The 17,046-nt window shown below is 66.0% G+C and overlaps 1 protein-coding gene across 2 annotated transcripts in view; it reads right to left on the bottom strand.

The window, feature by feature from the left end:
- Positions 1–9,116: 9,116 nt before the first annotated feature.
- NAV1 (neuron navigator 1) overlaps positions 9,117–17,046 on the bottom strand; it is a 43,616-nt gene continuing 35,686 nt past the window's right edge. The window contains exons 12-31 of one of the 2 annotated variants that reach the window (XM_032203174.1): positions 16,672–16,724; positions 16,442–16,465; positions 16,254–16,331; positions 15,937–16,020; positions 15,682–15,793; positions 15,058–15,179; positions 14,635–14,643; positions 13,329–13,525; positions 13,079–13,241; positions 12,770–12,944; positions 12,456–12,553; positions 12,243–12,338; positions 11,939–12,098; positions 11,614–11,849; positions 11,369–11,523; positions 11,113–11,184; positions 10,625–10,821; positions 10,306–10,424; positions 9,894–10,091; positions 9,117–9,460 (exon numbers count right to left, since the gene is read on the bottom strand). In XM_032203174.1, the coding sequence (XP_032059065.1) occupies positions 9,365–9,460; positions 9,894–10,091; positions 10,306–10,424; positions 10,625–10,821; positions 11,113–11,184; positions 11,369–11,523; positions 11,614–11,849; positions 11,939–12,098; positions 12,243–12,338; positions 12,456–12,553; positions 12,770–12,944; positions 13,079–13,241; positions 13,329–13,525; positions 14,635–14,643; positions 15,058–15,179; positions 15,682–15,793; positions 15,937–16,020; positions 16,254–16,331; positions 16,442–16,465; positions 16,672–16,724 (2,444 nt within the window). In that variant the 3' untranslated portion in view covers positions 9,117–9,364. The remainder of the gene's footprint in view (positions 9,461–9,893; positions 10,092–10,305; positions 10,425–10,624; positions 10,822–11,112; positions 11,185–11,368; positions 11,524–11,613; positions 11,850–11,938; positions 12,099–12,242; positions 12,339–12,455; positions 12,554–12,769; positions 12,945–13,078; positions 13,242–13,328; positions 13,526–14,634; positions 14,644–15,057; positions 15,180–15,681; positions 15,794–15,936; positions 16,021–16,253; positions 16,332–16,441; positions 16,466–16,671; positions 16,725–17,046) is intronic. The other variant, XM_032203173.1, reaches the window with a different exon arrangement.

Here is a 17,046-nt window from a genome sequence, read left to right as displayed (position 1 = left end):
GAGCACGCAGCCGAGCCACATCGATTTTCGTGGAGAGAAGGAGCGGAGCGCGCCGGCACCTGCCTGCAGCCCCTGTCCCTCGCTGCTCCCGCTCCAAACGAGCCCCAGCGAGGTGACTGCTGGGGTGCAGCTGGTGCGAGGACACAGGGGGCGTGTGGAAAATCCCCGTTAGTGCCCAGCCAAGCATGAGGGTGCAAAATGCCAGTGCTGGACGCCCAGAGAGGCGGCTCCCATCCTGGATGAGGCCCCAGCCACCAGTGCTCAGGAGCCGCCTGCTCCCACGGGTGCAGGAGCAACGCTGCGTGTTGCAAGGAGACACCGAGGAAGAGCACGGCCCCGTGTCCTTGTGCCACCTGTCCTGGCACCATTTACAGCCCCCCGGGGTGAGGGCAGAGAGGTGACGATGACAGAATCAGTGGGGACACAGCGCTGCAGCCCTGTGCAAGCCCACAGGAATTTAATGGCAGCACAGGGCAGCTCCAAGGCCAGGACACCAGGAACTCCCCCAAATAAACCCTGTTGTGCTCCATGTTTCCATGTGGGGGAAGCAGAAGGCTCACACTTACACCCCAGGCACCAGCACAGCTCTCCCTAAGCTCCAGAAAACCCCGGAGCACCCCGGGGACGGAGCAGAGCCCCGCAGGGCAGCCCTGCGCTTGCAATTCCATGCACGGCATCGAAATCCTCTTTCCCCTCTGGAATTGTCTGCTTGAGGCCAGTGGGAGCAGCAGCACGAGGATGGGGACGCCTGGGGGGTACCCTGCCCAGCAGACTTCGGTCACGGCCGGGTCCACAGGGACACCCCGAGTCCTGCAGGGGGACGCCTGCCCCCACCCCATGACCACGTCTCGACCTCAGCAGACACCGCGGTAGCTGGGCCAGGTCCTGCAGCCCCAAAGCAGCCCAGCACACCACGGCCACCCCTGCGGGCACCCACCTGCCCCATGGCTCCAGAAAAGCCCCAGAGCAGCCCCCCCCCAGCACCCAGCAGCAGGACAACCACCCCAACCACCTCCATCTGCCCCAGCCCAGCACCAGGACTGCCCCAGCGCCTTCCTGCACCTCCTGCCAGCAGCCCCCAGGCTTCCTCCTGCCTCCTTTTAGCGCTGCACCAGCCCCGAGCCCTTCTCTGCTGCGCCCTCACAGCACCACGAAGAGCAGAGGAGCGAGGAACACCTCGAATTCTGCCTTTAAGCAAAGCCTCCGAGCTTTCCTTAAGCTGCGCCAGGTGCAGAACACCCCAAAGGCACCAGGAGCCCCCTCCACGCGAGGCTGCAGATGCTGAACCGCCTGCAGTCAGCAGGGACGGGTTTGGTGCAGAGCAGGCGGCCAGGAACACGCAGGCTTCGGGGACAGACCGCAGCGATCCGACACAGCCCAGCTCAGCACCCTCCCCCCGAGCAAACCCTGCACAGGGGCTGCAGCGGGGGCACGTCCCGAAGAGCCACCCAGGGGGAATTGGGGTCTCTGCCAGCCCCACCAGGACCCCAGTGGCAGCAGTGTCCAGGGGTTCCCCCTCCAGGCACCGACACGGAGCAGTCGGCTCCCAGAGCTCGGGGGGGATTTGGATCCCGTGCCCTGGGGCTGGCCGGGATGGGGGAGCGCAGGCACGGGGCCAGCGCCGTCCCCAGGCTGTCGGATTACGCCATTGTAGGGCATCTCAGCTTCCAGCCGCATGCTGCCTAATTTATGGTTTAATTAATAAATGAGGAATTATGCTGAGTTTATCCAATACTTCTGGACGCGCGATGTTATCAAAATCCCATTACAGATGAAGGAAGGCATGAAGAGCAAAATTAGCTTTGGCATCTGAAACATTTCAGTCGATGCGATAACACAATTATTAGGGCTAATAATCAAAGAGCACTTAGGGGAACGCCAGCTCCTGCGGGAGCTGAGCCCAGGGCAGCCGCAGCCCCAGCTTGGGGCGAGCCAGGGACCAGCAGGGTTTTCACCCGGGCGGGCAAATCTATCAGCAGCCAAGGGCAAAAGCACTTGGCCAGACTCCACCGAGCGTCGGCCAGCGGCTCTGGGCACGGGGACGAGGCGCAGCATCACCGCGCACAGCGGGCAGCGCCGCGCTCCACTGCCGGCGTTAGGGTAAGCAGGAAAAAAAAAAGAAAGAGTTGAAAACCAGCAGGCACTCGGCCCTGTCTATTTGCTTTGGGCACTGATCCTGCTCGAGGGCATCCCACCTCCCTGCTCGCAGCTTCCCTGCGCAGCCGGGAGAAGGAGAAACTCGAGTAATAATTAGGAGCTGCAGTCATCCAGCTCCTGGGGCTGGGCCCTTGCCAGCAGCACCGCCAGCCCGCGCAGCGCCCGCTCCCACCCTGCTGGGGTGGGCAGGAGCTCGCCGCGCTCCGCTGGCCCTCGGTGACCGTCCCGCAGGGCTCTGTTAGCAGGGGGGCCGCTCCTGCAGGACCGAACTCGGCATTGGGCTGGCAGCCCTCGGTATTTTTACGTCCCCCCCCCTCGTGCCGTGGCTCTGTGCGGTGTCGGTGCTGCGGGGCAGAGGGGCGCAGAGCCAGGGCTGCCTCAGGAGATGCAGTGCAGCAGACAGCAGCTCACTGCTGCTGGGCACCAAGGGACCCGTCCCTGCCCCATGGGAGCTGGGGGCTTGGAGATCCCCACGAGGGGACCCCAACACTTGCCCCAGGGGTCGTGAAGGGGCAAGGTCAGCCCCGCTCCTGTGCCTCGCTGCTTGTGAGAAGGGGACAGCACGTGGGGAAAGAGGGTTTGGGGGGTTTTATGGGATCGTGCTGTCCCTGAGCAGCACGGGTGACATCCCGCTGCCACTGCCAGGCTCAATGACCTTGGGTGCACCACCTCCCTCAGCGCCCCACACTCCCCCAGCACCGCAACCCGGTGAGCCGCTCGGCTTCCCTCCAACACCCTCCGGCCACAAGCAGCGACGTGCCGCCGAGGCGAGGACCCCGGCCACCCTGAGGGGACCCCAGCAGCCCCAGCAGCCCGCGGCAGCGCGGTCGAGGCGCTGCGCTAGCGAGGAACAATGCAGCAGGCAGGAGACGACGCCTGCCGGTCGCCGTGCAGCATGCACAGGAGTGAAATATCTGCAGCAGCACCTGGGCGCACGAGCAGCCGGAGCCCTCGCGCGAGGGCTGAAGTTTGGCTGCTGCAGAGGGGCAGGGGGGGAGCACGGCTGCACCCTGCAGCGGGTGGCAGCCTGCAGAGGGTGGCATCCCAGAGCGGGTGGCATCCCGGAGAGGGTGACATCCCGGAGAGGGTGACATCCCGCAGCAGCACCTGCCCAGCTCACCCGGAGGCCAGGCGGGTGCTGCACCACGCTGCCTGCAGCGCACAGGGGACCCGCAGAGGTGCCCAAACCCCGGGGCACGGCTGAGGACCGCACGGGGACGCGTGACACAGGCTTGTGTGTTGTCCCCCCCCCCCTTCCCAGCGCCACAGTCACCTTGCAAAACTGCCTTTCCCCTGCGCAATTGGCAGAGCTCTTTTGGGATCGCGCCCGGCCCTCTGAAAGTAGGCTGCAGGGGGGCACCGGGGGCAGGACGCGGGCGCAAAAGCTGGGTTCGGGTACCCCGGAGCTGCTGCCCCGGCACCGCTGCACCCCACCGGTAACGGGGGGCGCAGGGGATGCCCGGAGGCTGCTGCAGCCCCGGGAAGGGACCCACTGGAGCTGGCTGGGGGCCAGGACGCGGTGCAGAGCCCCCCCCCCCACCCCCAGGAGCAGCCGGCCCAGCACCGCACCGCGGCTGCGGCTCCGGGGTCGGGACCGGGACCGGGACCCCCGAGGGCACCCGAGGGGACGCGGGGCTGGAGCATCGCGGGTGGCACCTCGGCGTCCCGGGGCACCGAAACGCGGGGGGATCCCGCACCTCCAGGGGGTGTCCCGCATGCCGAGGGAGGGGGTCGCGTCCCTAATGGGGGTCCCGCATCCCGAGGGGGGGCGTCCCGCGGTCCGGGAGGGGTCCCGCGTACCCGGGAAGGGGTCCCGCATCCCGAGAGGGGGGGGGTCCCGCATCCCCGACTGGGGATCCCGCATCCCGGGGGGGGTCCCGCATCCCCGAATGGGGTCCCTCATCCCCGGGGGGTGTCCCTCACCCCCAGGGGGGGCTTCCCGCACCCCGAGGGATGTTCCCGCACCCCGGGGGGGGTTCCCTCCATCCCTCCCCCCCCAGACAGCCCAGCCGGGCGCGCAGCACCCCAAGGGCACCCCGGGGCACCGGGCAGCCCCCAGCCTCCTCCATCCCCCCGGGGTGGTCCCACCGCCCCCCCCCGACCATCACCGTGCGCCCAGCCCGGCCCCGACCCCCGACCCCCGCCCCGCCCCGCAGCCGTCCCGCAAAGCCGCTGCGGCACCGGGGGCACCGGGGGGAGACTCGGGGGGGCGAGCACTTACCGGGGGCGGGGGGCGCGGGGCCGGGGGGTGCGGGGCCGGGGGGCGCGGGCCGGGGCCGGTGGGTGCGGGACGGGCGCTGCGGCAGCCCCGGCCCCTCCGGGCTCGCGTGCGGCGGCTCCGCGTAGCCCCGCCCACTGCCTCGTAGCCCCGCCCCCCTGTGGATAAGCCCCGCCCGCTGTCCGCAGCAGGCCCCGCCCCTCTGTGGATAAGCCCCGCCCCCTTTCGGCTCGCCCCCGCGCTCCGCAAAGGGGGGAGCCGGCAACGGGAGTCCCCTATGGGGGTGGCTATGGGGCGGGGGGTTGTATGGGGGGTGCTGGGCCCTAGAGGGGTGGTGCAGTGCCTATAGGGGGTCCTGTGGCTATATGGGGGGTGCTGTGCCTATAGGGGATGGTGCTGTGCCTATAAGGGTGCTAGTCCTATAGGGGAAATGCTGTACCTATAGGGGTGGTGCTGTGCCTATAGGGGCTGTGCAGTGCCTATATGAGTGGTGCTGTGCCTATAGGGGATGGTGTGCCTATAGGGGTGGTGCTGTGCCTATAGGGGTGGTGCTGTGCCCCACGGGTGCTGCTGTAGCCATACGGGGCAGTGGTGTCCCTGATGGGTGCAGCACCCACACACAGCGCTGTCCCGGTGTCCCGGTGTCCCCAAGGCCCCTTCAGGCTTCGAGCTGCAGCAGGTCAGGGGGTGTGGGACAGACGGGACCACCGGAACCACCAGGACACCAGGACACCAGGACACCAGGTACCAGCAAGCCCAGGAGCTGCTCAGCTCCTCTCCAGCCCTGCCCGGCCCCACTGCCGCGGGTGCGTGGCCGAGCCACCCCGGCACCCACCTCACTGACCCCACGGGGCCACGTGCAGGCTGCCACCGGCTGCTGGAGGCAAGGGAAGGGACCCCACAGAGGGACCCCTCATCCCCGCCACAGCGCTGAGCCCATGGGTGCTGCTCCTGACCCAGCAGCATCCTCCTGCATCGCCCTTGAGCCGTGTGGCTGAGTCTTCCCAAAGGAGGCACGGTGCCGGGGTGCTCCCTCTGCATCCCCCCCGGACCTGGGGACAGCTGCCAGGGGGCTGCCTTCCCCCTCCTGTCCCCCTCTGCTGGTGATGGGTGGCCAGAATCCATGGCAGGAGCGTCTGTCCCCATCATGTCCCCATCGTGTCCCCTCAGATGGGGAGATGGGGACCAGTCCCGGCAGGGTGGAAGGGGCCCAGCACAGCCACCTGCCCACCGAAAGCCCCCTGCACACCCTGGCTAAGGTCTGCCCGTCCCCCCCCGTCAAGGACACATCTCCCCCCTCCCCCAGCATCCTGTAAATCCTCAAGGGTTTCCCCCCAGAAGCATTTCTGCACGCCCCAGGACTTCACAGCAGCACAAACCTCTTCTAGAAGGGGTCCCCCCTCTGACAAAACCCCCCAGCACCCTGCAAACCTGCCACGATTTCAGACCAGGGGCGTTTTTACAAATCCCTCCCCGTGAGTTTTAGGGGGACAAGGGTACAAATGGGACCATCCTCCCCACCCCGCGCAGGGACACAGGACGAGCAGCCGGGTACAGGAGATAACTTTATTGAATCCAATGGAGTTAGACAGACGACCGAGAAGAGACATGCCGGGTGGTGCGGGCAGCGTGGGCAGCAGGAGCTGACTTGGTGCAGGGCTGGATTTGTTTTCTGTCCTTCGTGATATCCTCAAGCCTTTTCCTGGCTTCCTTTTAGACTTGAAAATTTCTTGTAAGTAAAAACGAGGCGTGGTGGAAAGAGTCCAGATGGTGTTTGTTCCCTCTGATTGTTCCCGCAGCTATGTACAACGGAGGGTTGGGTTCCAACATCAGGTATAAAATGGAGCGAGTTTACAAACTTCGAAGAGGCAAGGAAAAAAGCAAAGACAGACAGGCGAGAGCAGTAGAAATCCGGACCAAAATCTTAAAGAGAAATTTAAAAAGTGCTATAAAACCCCTCGGCAGGAATACCATGCAGTTAAGAAACACAAAACCCAGTCAATTACACAGATCATCTAAAACAGGAATTTGTCCGTTTTCATCTTTTATTTAATTAAAAAAAGGTTGTCGTTTTGTTTTTTTTTCTCTCTTTTTTTTTTTTTTTTTTTTGATAGAAAAAAGCTAAAATTGTAAGGTTCAGGCCACCGGGCAGCAGCAGCTCGAGGGGGGCAGGAGGGGGAGGCGCTGGCAGCCGCCAGCCCCAGCCCCTCGGGAGGGCTCCTGGCGCTCCGAGGGGCCGCGGGTACCTTGGGGGTGACGGGCACCCCGGGCACCCTGAGGGACAACAGGCACCTTTGGGGTGACAGGCACCCCTGGGGCTCCGGGGGATGCCTCAGTGCAATTGTCAGCCCCGTTGGGCCAGGCACCGGCAGCCCTAAGGGACACTCGGTCCCCGGTGCCCCCGATGGCTGCCACGCTTGGGGCCGGGGGGTGCGCGGTGTGAGCCAGGAGGAGCCCTCAGGGTCTGTCCCCCGCCTCTGGGGAGCCCCAGAGAGAGCCCCCCCCACCACATCCCATCCTCGGGGCATCGCCCATCCCATCACTGAACCGGGCTGACGCAGGGCTTGGGATTCCTCCTGCTGTACACCGGGGTTTGTCCCTCGCCCCAGCGCACGGTGGCTGAGGTTTTGGGGCAGTCCCGGGGGGAAAAAGATGGGACAAACGCGTGGGAAAGGGGCTGGGGGCATCCAGGTGTAGGGCCCCGGGTGAGCCGGTGATGGGGACGGTCGGTTTGACATTTTGGTGGCTCTGTAGGGGTCAGGAAAGACAGCCCGACCCCGGCCACCGTGCGAAGCAGGGGGGACGCATCGACCCCTTACACCACGGGGCTCCTCAGGGCACCCAGGAGGGCACCCAAAGGTGCTTCGTGCCCTGCCCTGCCTCGGGCACCAGAGCCCCCGAGGAGGGCGAGCGGGGCCGGAGGGGAGCACGGGTCCCCAGCGCCGGCCTCGAGCGACTGCTGAGCCGGGGTCTTGTACAATCAGAAAAAAGAAGTCAGCACAGCACAGTTATCACAGAGTACAAAAAAAAAAAAAAAGAAAAAGAAAAAACGAAAAACAGAAAGAGGCGCAGGGCCGGGCCCCACCAACTCCCGCAGGGCGTTCGACTACAGATCTATTTACAGCGAGTCCTTAGCCGACGGCGGCAACACAAGAGAAGGCAAAACGAAAAAAAGCCCTAGCGTCCAAGCCAGCAAGGGGAAGGGGACAGCCCTGTGCGGGGCGGGGAGGCTGTGGGACAGACGGAGAAGTGAGCACCAAGGGGCGCGGGCGCCGCGGCCGGGAGGCAACGGGGCGGCGAGGCGAGGCGCGCCGGGCGAGAGAGCACCAAGGGCAGCGGTGGTGGTGGCCGCCGGCGAGGGGCAGGAGGGCCAGGAAGGGCCTGGGAGGAGATGGCCGCCTGGCAGGGTGGCGAGGTGTCCCCAAAAACCACGCGCAAAGAGGGGCCGGGGGCAGGACAAGGTGGATGGAGAAGCCCCGGGGGTGCCTCTCCCTGAAAGGGGTGCGAGGAGAGGGGGGCCAGGGGTTGCGCTCCCCTTGGCCCCATGGGGGGACCGTGGGGATGAGGAGCCCAGCGGGGGGCAGAGGCAGCAGCAGCCCTGGAGCATCCTCAGGGATGTGCAAGCACAGGGCGTGAAGCCAGCGGCCCCAACGGGGCTGGGCTCACCCCAGTGCCACCACCCTGTCCCGGCCCGGCTGGCTTTAGGGACACAGTGAGAGGACACCACCCCCGGGGCAGGCGGGACCGTGCCAGCCCCAGCCCTGCGTGCCCCCTTCCCACACGGCACAAGGATTAAGGCAGCGTGACATTGCACCTCGGGGCCAAGAGGACGTGGCCCCAGCTGGGTGTCCCCAGAGCACCGGTGTGGGGTAGGGCCTGGCCCTACTGAGCAGGCGCTGCCAGGCCCGAGGGCACAGGTGGGCACCTGGGGGCCACCAAACCCCAAGAGGGCCTGGGAGGGGATCAAGGGGCACGGGGACAACCCTGGGCACAGCCTGGCACCCTGGGTGCAGGGCAGGGGATGTCCCTTAGCACCCCAGCGGGGTGGGAGACCTCGTCCTGAGGGCCAGACTCTGCCTTGTGCTTTTGGGGAGGGGGGCTGCCAGGCAAGGGGGTGCTCCGGGAGCATCCCGCTGCCAGGTCCCGTCCCGGCCCAGCTGCGAGGCTGCAGGAGGTGGATTGAGGGACTGGAGGTTGTCCAGTGAGCACCAGTTTTGTAACGGAGGTGGTTGGAGTGGTGGAAGCGACGGCTGCAAAAGAAAGGCAAAGGAAGGGGAGCTGCTCGCGGGGAAGCGAGGGGCCCCGGGCCGGGAGAGAGAGAGAAAAGCAGACCAAGAACAAAAAAAAAGGGACCAAAGCAAAGTCTGGACTCGGCCAAAGAAAAAGGGAAAGAGGGAGGGGAGGGGGGGAGGGAATAAAATAAAATAACCGAAGCAGGGTTTATTGGGCTGTCCGGGTCGCAGCGGCTGCCATGCAGGTTAAACAGGGAACGTACAAAGGTAGCGGTGGGTCCGTGCTGCCCCTCGCTCAGAGCGGGGCGGGCGCTGCCCCCCGGCAGCAGTCCCTCGGCGCCTGCCCTGGCAGAGGGACAGAGGGACGGAGGGGGACGCGCCCCAGCTCCGGCCCAGGTGGCTCCCGCGGGGTCCCTGCCCCACGCAGGGGCCTTCCTGCGGCTCCGCGGAGCGGGGGCTCGGTCCCAGCGCTCACAGCCCGGCCCCCGAAGCCCGCGAGTTTTGCAAGAGACAGAAAAAAAAAAAAAAAAACAAGAAGAGAAACCAGGATTCTCCTACCCCCCGGCGTGGGGAGGGGGAACGGCACCTCGCGGGGTGAGCCCAGCTTCCCCCACGCTCCGCGAAGGACGCGCGGAGCCCCAGTCCTCTCCGCTCGCTCGCCAGCCCCAGCCCCGCGCTCCAGGCTACCAGAGGAGGAGGAGAGCAGCCCCGGCGGCTGGCGGCGGCTCCCCTGCGCCTGGGCCGGCATGTCCGTGCCTCACAGAGTCGACTGCAGGTCGGGATCCACCATGGTCTCGCGGTCCGGGGACTCGATGTAGTTGGCGGCTTCCTGGAGCTTCAGCAGCATGGCCATCTGCGGGGAGAGGCGCGTGGCACCCAGCCCAGCAGGGACAGGGGGACCTCGGATAGGAGCACCCAGCCCTCCTGGCCCTCCCAAACCGGCCACACCCCAAGAAATTTGCCCAGAGGGGAGAGGGATGCCCAGGGATGTCACAAATCCTTCCCCAGCACCAGGATTTGGACTCGGAGGATGCTGAAAGCTCTCCGTGCCAAAGCACTGGCACTGCACTGTGAGCCCCCTTAGCGTGTGCCCGTGTGGGGCTGGGATGGCTCCTGGAGCACCAGGCCATGCGTTCCCCTTGGTGCCACCACCCAGGACCCCCTGCTGCTCTCAGGAGCACAGAACAGAACTCAGAAGTTGGGTTTTTTTACACCAAAAAGGCCCCAGGAAAGCAACGCACAGCCCCGTCCTGTTCTCCTCCACCCCGGCCCCTTCCCGGCCGTACCAGGGGGTCCGCGTCCAGGGAGCTGGGCGTCGTGTCCTTGGCGCTGCGCTCCTCGGGAGGGGACACGGTGCTGTGGGGCCCGATGGTGGGCGGGGGCAGGTGGTACAGCTTGGACTGGTCCTGCTGCGCTGACGGCCAGGGCAGGGTGTCCCGCACCCACTCCACGGGGTCCTCCCAGGCCGCCTTCTGTCCGTGGACCTGCGGGCAGGGAGCATCAACCGTGGCCTCAGCACACACCAAAACTGGCAGCAATCAGGGGAGTGGGCAACGGGGGGGCACCTGCACCCCAAATCCACCCCTGCACCTCCCCTCTCTCCCCCGTGTTGTCTGCTGGGACAGCGCGTCCCCAAGTGCCCCCGGTCCCAGGCCAAGCCCTGCTTTGTGTCCCCACGTGCCAGGTGGCCTTGGGTACCTTGAGCCCATCTTTCGCTCCCTCCTGCAGGTAGGGGATGATGGAGTTATTCCACAGGTCGATGAACCAGGTCCGGAAATCCTCGATCCCGATGGGGCAGGACAGGAAGAAGCAGGGACCTGCAGAGGGAGGCAGAGAGCGAAGATGGGAAGCGGGCGGCCCCCAACCCCGCGCCAGCCCAAAAAAACAGCCCCAAAAGTGTGGGAGGCAAAGCTACAAGGACAAAGCGTGGCTCCTTTGGGACACTTTTGCCCCCATCCCATGGGGGCTCCCGTGGCTCCCAGCAGCACGAGGCACGAGAGGGAGCCCAGGGCCGTACCGATGAGGAAGTCGGAGGTGCTGTGTTTCTCCAGGAAGGTGTGCAAGTGGTACCAGAGCTTGGGCACCCAGTCCAGCACGCGCAGCAGCTCCTCCTTGTTGGCGTTGACGTCCGTGTCCGACTCCAGCAGCTTCCGCCGCAGGTAGCGCACCAGGAAGCCGTTGGCCGGCTCCACGTTGTTGGAGAAGGTCAGCATCCTGCGGGGAGAGCCGAGTGCTCAGGGCTGGGTCTTCTCCACAAGAAACCCAACACCCAGGCACCCTCCCCAGGGTCCCCGCACCTTTAGAGGACCTCCAAGCACCCCTAACGCTGCCTGCGCCCAGGGCTGGGGACTTCAGACCCTTGTGGGGTGGCAGGGACAGGCCTGGGGCTCGGTCCTCACCAGGGTCCCCAGTCCCAGCACGTGTCCCTAGGATTGCCCGGGGGCAAGAGCGATGCCCCCAGATCTCCCCAGCCCCACAGGGACGCTCGCCGGAGATGATCCATACCTAAAGCTGAGGTGGAGGCCGTGGTTCGGAGTCATCTTCACGGGCTGGTTGGTGGTCCCGATGATGTAGGGGCTGAGGGAGAGATGGAGAGAGACAGGAACCATGAGAAAAAGCACCCTGCAGCGCTCTCACCCGCAGCAGAGCCGGAGGAAACCCACAGGGCCGTGCAGCCCTACCCTCCAGGAGCCCGGGGAACGCGCTGAGAGCAGCGGGGAGCGTGCACGTGCCCCGGAGGGGGACACCACGGGGCTCTCACCATTTGTGGTACTTGCAGGTGAGCGCGCCGTTGACGAGCTCGCTGATGGAGCCCGCCTCGCTGAGGTCGTCCAGGAGGATCACCAGCGGCACGTCCGCCGTGCCCGTCTCGCGGTCGATCTGGTTGGCCAGGTTGGAGAGGTACAGCTGCAGGTCCTGCAACCAACGGAGCTGGGCGTCACGCGTGGGACCACGGCGTCAGCGCCGGCGCCAGCGGGGAGGGTCTCAGCCGCCGCGCGCCCTCACCTTGCAGGACTGCTGGTGCATGTTGAAGGTGCTGACGATGCCCTCGGTGACGTCCCGGCCCGAGCGCTCCACCAGGTACTCGGCCAGGCGGTTGGTCAGGTAGGTCTTGCCCGTGCCGCTGGGTCCCGAGAGGATGAGCCGCCGGTGCTTCAGCAGGAGGCTGATGTAATGCTGCATCATGGGCTTGGGGATGAGCGTCTCGAACACCAGGCTGTCCACGCACTTCTCCTTCAGGCCTGCGGGCAGGGGAGGGCTGAGGGTGCCGCTCGTGCTCCGTGCCACCGTGGGGCAGAGGGAGGACAGGGCAGCAAGGGAGCCCACCGACCTTTGAGCGTCACCACGATGCTGGTCATGCCCCGGCGGCACAGCGGCAGCTCTGGTGGCTCCGTGTCCAGGACCCGCTTGATGTGGCTGATGCTGTAGCCGTAGACGGACTCGGTGCTGAGCCCCAGCGTGGAGGCAGGATCCATCTTGGTGATGTAATCCTGCGGGGACAAGGACAGGGCCGTCAGGAGGCAAACAGCACTCAGCAGCTGCCTGAGCTCCTGGTAAGGACCAAGCCAGGGAGCGTTAGGAAGAGCGGAGCAGTGAGAAAAATGTTCTCAAAAGAGATGCCGGGATGCTCCTACCTTGAAGACCTGGCAGACGGCCTCATCCAGCATCTTCCAGTCCACCTTCCCGCTCACCTTGGTCCAGCCCAGGAAGAACTCCTGTTGCTTGAGGTCCTAGGAGCCAAGGCAGAGGTGTGCAGAGTGGGAGCGCTGCACCCAGCCCCGGAGACGCGTCCCCTGCCCCTCATCCAGGACCGTGGCGCTGGGCCACGTCGGGCTCCCCACGCTTACCCCCTTGATGATGTGCTGGGGCGGCATGCGCACCACGATCCTCAGCGTCAGCTCGTCCTTCTGGGTGCCAGCACTGACGGCGTCCATGGGGGACACATCTGGGGACAGAGCAGAGTCAGGCCGTGCCAGCAGGGCGAGCAGAGCCACGGGGCCTGACCGTGCCCGGCCTGAGCTGATCGGGACACAGGCAGCACAGCAGGTCCCCATGCACAGCCAAATCCCAGTGCCCTCCCAGCACGCTCCCACTGCCTGTGCTGGGCACCCCCACGCACATCCGTGTCCCTTCTGTCACCCGGCAGCTCTGTCACCCCTACCTGTGTCCGCCAGGCTGGGGCTGAAGGCATGGCCGAGGGCGAGGCCCAGCGAGCGCCGCGGCGAAGAGGAGGCCGAAGTGCTCGTGACGTGGCCGGGGAGGGATCCCGGCACCGCCGAGGGCCCCGGAGCCACTTTGAGCCGGTCGTTCTCGGCCTTCAGGAGATCCACCTCCAGCTGGGGGAGAACCAAACCGCGTGGTGGCCCAGGGTGAGCAGCTGGGTGCCAGCAGCATCCCAGCACCAGCCCGGGGCTGCAGCACGGCTCCAGGGACACGAGGACCGCAAGCCCCGAGGTGCGGCTGCCCTCACCTGCATGTTGTGCATGGTCTCCCGCAGCTGCTCCAGCTGGTGGGCCGAGTTGAGGGCCTCCAGGCGGATGTCCGTCAGCTTCATCTCCTTCTCCCACAGCTCCGAGCGCAGCTCCGACACCTCCTTCTTCTCCGGCTCGCCCTCACTGTGGGCCTGGAAGAGCCTGTGATGGGGAAGGAGAGCGCGGCGTGCTCAGGGCTGGGGTAAGGCACCCCAAAACCCCGCGCCCAACCTTCCCTGCCCCACGTACTCAGCCGTGTCGATGCCCACGGAGGAGGACGTGGAGGACTTGATGGAGGGCGAGGCGGTCTCCGTGGAGCCGTGCTGCAGCTTGGGGGAGGACGGGGCAGACGAGTCCGGCGTGGCGATCTCCTCGATGTCCGAGTAGGACGAGGCCGACTTGGGCCCCTTCTTGATGCTGAAGGCTTTGTTGAAGGAGCTTCGCAGCTACAGGAGACCAAAAATGCTCGTTACGGACAGCCAGACAGCGCAGCCTCACACACCCAGGCCCCACAGATGGTCTGAGCCGGGACCAGCAGCACCAGAACCATCGCTGAGGCACCTGAAGCTCCCCACCAACACCACCACCCCAGGAGGCACCGCGGTGACCCCGCACCAACTGGCCCCGCTAAGCAGGACCCGTGTCCTGGCCGGGCTCCCCCCAGACCTACCCCCAAATTAGCACCCACACAGGGGCACCGGGGGACTGCACCAGCGCCCTGCTCCATCGGGAAGGGGCGACTCCATCCTCGCGGTCACCCCACCGCAGCCAACCCAGCGAGCAGGAATTTGGGGACAGAGCTGGGGACGCACCCCAAGCCTCTCCTCTCCGTGCTTCTGGAGGGGCAGGGGGCCAAACAGCCTGCTGGAAGGGTGCGGGGGCTCGGCAGGCGTCCCGGCCGGGCATGCAGCATGCACACAGCACACACACAGCAGCGGGCGGGCGAGTGCGAGGCCGGGGGGAGCTGATGGACACTGATGGAGCTCACGGCACGTCCCCTGGGGCGCCCGGGTCTGCTCCAAGGGTTGGCAGGGGGAAAAAAGGATGGAGAGCAGGCAGGATGTGGCCCATCTCCCACAGGCACTGCTGGGCAGGCTGGGCTGGGGCATCCCCCAAAGTGAAAATACTGCATTTCAGGAAAAAAAATAAAAATAAAAATAGAAAAAGAACAAGCTGAGCATCTGGCCCTGCTGACAGCAGGAGAGCAGGGGAGCATTGGGACCTGGATGGATCCCAAAGGGGACAGTGCTTGCCCTAGGCAAGAATGGGGGAAAATCCATCCATGGGACCAGTCCCCATCCATGGGACCGATCCCTATCTGAGCCCTCCCTGCTGCCCAGGTGGCTCAGCCCCTCTGCATGGGTGTGTGTTTTGACCCTAACACCAAAAGGAAGCAGCCGAGGCGTGCGTGGCACAGGGCCCCGGGGTGGCCGTGCTAGGGATCAGTGCCAGTGGGATGGATGGGATGGTTTGGGGCACGAGCGCCGTCCCGTGAAATGGAGCAAGCGCCCTGGGTAGGCACGGCACGGGGTGGAGAGGATGGCGTGGGACTTACCTCGTACACCTGGAAAAAAAGGGTTGAGGTCAGCATAGGGGGAAGAGAAACAGAACAAAGCAAGACTTAATCACGCGTCCAGCTCGGGGCTGCCTGGCCGGGTGTTTGCAGAGCCCCAGGCTCTCACCCCGTGCTGCCAGCGCCTGCAGGGGCTGAAGGGAGGCAGGAGGGAGACACCACAAGGGAGCAGGCGTGCGGGACAAGGGCTGGAGAACTCCCAGGGGAGCTGGGGAATTCCTGGCCCCAGGCAGCACGAGACAGAAATATCCAGGGTGGCTGCACGCTCCTCGGCAGCGCTGTCCCCAGGGGACAGAGGGAACCAAGATGGACCGAGCGGGGCTGGCTCAATGGGGCTGAGCCCGGCCAGACCCTGCCAGCGGCTCCCCACGCCCCCTCCTCCTGCCACTGTCCTGCCCAACCCACCCAGCTCTTCTTCTTCTTCTTCTTGGCGTCTGCGTCCTTGCTGCTGCCGATGCTGGAGTGGCTGGTGATGCTGTTGAGGCTGGAGATGCTGTCGGAGGAGTTCTGCCGCTTGATGCGCAGCTCTGGGGCCGGCGAGAGAAGCCAGGGAGTGGGGAGAGACCGGGAACGGAGCGGTCAAACCGTGCCCGTCCCAGTGCCACAGCCCCCCCTGCGAGCTCCCCCCAGCCCACCCTGAGATCCCTCCCTTCTCCCCTGGGCCCAGCCGAACCCCGCAGCGGTCAGAGCCTCCTGGTAAGGAGGATCCCGGGGGATCCAAGCCAAAAATCAGCAGCCAGAAACACAAACGTGGCAAAGAGCCCATCCCCTAGGCACCAGCACCGAGACCTGCCGTGCCGACAGCCCTGGCTGTGTGCAACTCAGGTTTTGGATGCTCGGGGGTCCCAGGCAGGAAAGGGGCTGCTGCCCAGAACCCCAAACACCTCGCAAGAGCCAGGGATGCCCCAGGGCCCTGCGTCAGCCCCGGGCAGGAGGAGCCCAGCTGGATTCGGGCAGGGCTGCCAACCCCACAGCGGGGACTGATGAGTTCCCTGCTCCCCGGGGTGCAGCTGCGGCCCCGTGCCCTACCTTTGGGCGCAACTTCGGTGCCGTTCAGAGCGCCTTGGATCACGGCTTGGGCCTCCGAGTTCTTCTTCTTCAGGAAGTCGATGGTCTCCCGCAGGTCCAGCAGCTCCGTGTCCTGCAGGAGCGGAGCCAGGAGCCCTGCAGCGCGTCCCCACGGCACGGGGGACGCCCCGAGAGCTCCCGGGGGCACCCTTGGGTTCACCCCACGTACCCCCCGGCCCCGTGAGCACTCTCCCAGTGCCTCCCCATGCTGCCCACCTTCTCCTCGGCGGTCTCGGCCAGGTGCCGCAGGCGGGATGTCATGCTCACCAGGCTCTGCTCGAAAGCTGCCACCAGGTTGGCCTGGGAGAGACGGGGACATGGGTGAGCACCCGCGGCCCCGAGCCGCTCGGCACGGGATGGGGAGCTCGGAGAGGGGATTTCTCCTTGGGCAGGGGAGCCAGCGCCAGGGAAAGGGGGAAGCACAAAGCAGGGAGCACCGCAGGCTGGCCTCGGGGTGCTCCCAAGGGAACCCAAATCTCCCGCGGGTGAGCACCAGCCCCACGCGTCCCCCGTGGGTTCCCGCAGGGACTCACGTTAGCAGACAGCTGGGACGTCAGGGTGGCCACCTTCTCCTGCGAGGACTCCAGCTCGCGGCGCAGCTTGCGGATTTGCTGCGGGGAGAGAACAAAGCGGAGGGGTTGGGGGTGAGAGGGGTCGGGGCGCTCGCCTCGGCTGCGGCAGCGAGGTGGGGACCAGGCGGCAGCGCTGGGCACGGGCTCACCTCGGACTGCATCTTCTCCTCAGCCTGGCAGCGCGAGGGCAGAGAGAGACAGACAGAGGCGGGCAGTCAGGAGGGTAGCGAGGCACGGCCAAGGCTCAGCGCGGGGCGCAGGACATGCACAGAGCCCCCCCCCCCCGTATGCACAGCTCAGCGCCCCCGATCCCACCCGGGTCCCCCCCTCCCAGCCCGCAGCCATGCAGGAGGCAGCGCAGCCCGGCGGTGGCTCTTACGGAGGAGTAGGTGGAGGAGGCGCTGGAGGCCAGGGACAGCACCGATCCGTGAACTGCAACAGAACAAAAGCCGTCAGGAAGCCGGGAGCTCCTGGGGCCACGGGGGGGCTCTGCGGGGCCACGGGGAGGGTGGCTGCAGGGCTCTGCCCGCTCCTCGCCACTTGGCTGGTGGTCTCCGTGTCCTTGTAGGGCTGCTTGGGGAGCACCCTGGGCTCTGTCCAAGCCTCAGCCGCTCTGTTTAGGTCCCCTGTCCCTAGTGCCAAGGACACCAGGCACCGCTGGACACCCACCACGGCTTAAACCTGCCCACCAGCACCTCTGCGGGTCGGGAGCTGCACAAAGGGCCGATGCCAGCGCAAAGGAGGTCGCCAAGCG

The sequence above is a fragment of the Aythya fuligula genome, chromosome 25 (genome assembly GCF_009819795.1).
Source record: "Aythya fuligula isolate bAytFul2 chromosome 25, bAytFul2.pri, whole genome shotgun sequence".
In the NCBI taxonomy this organism is placed as follows: Eukaryota; Metazoa; Chordata; class Aves; order Anseriformes; family Anatidae; genus Aythya; species Aythya fuligula.
This window is presented reverse-complemented; position numbering and strand designations above follow the sequence as displayed.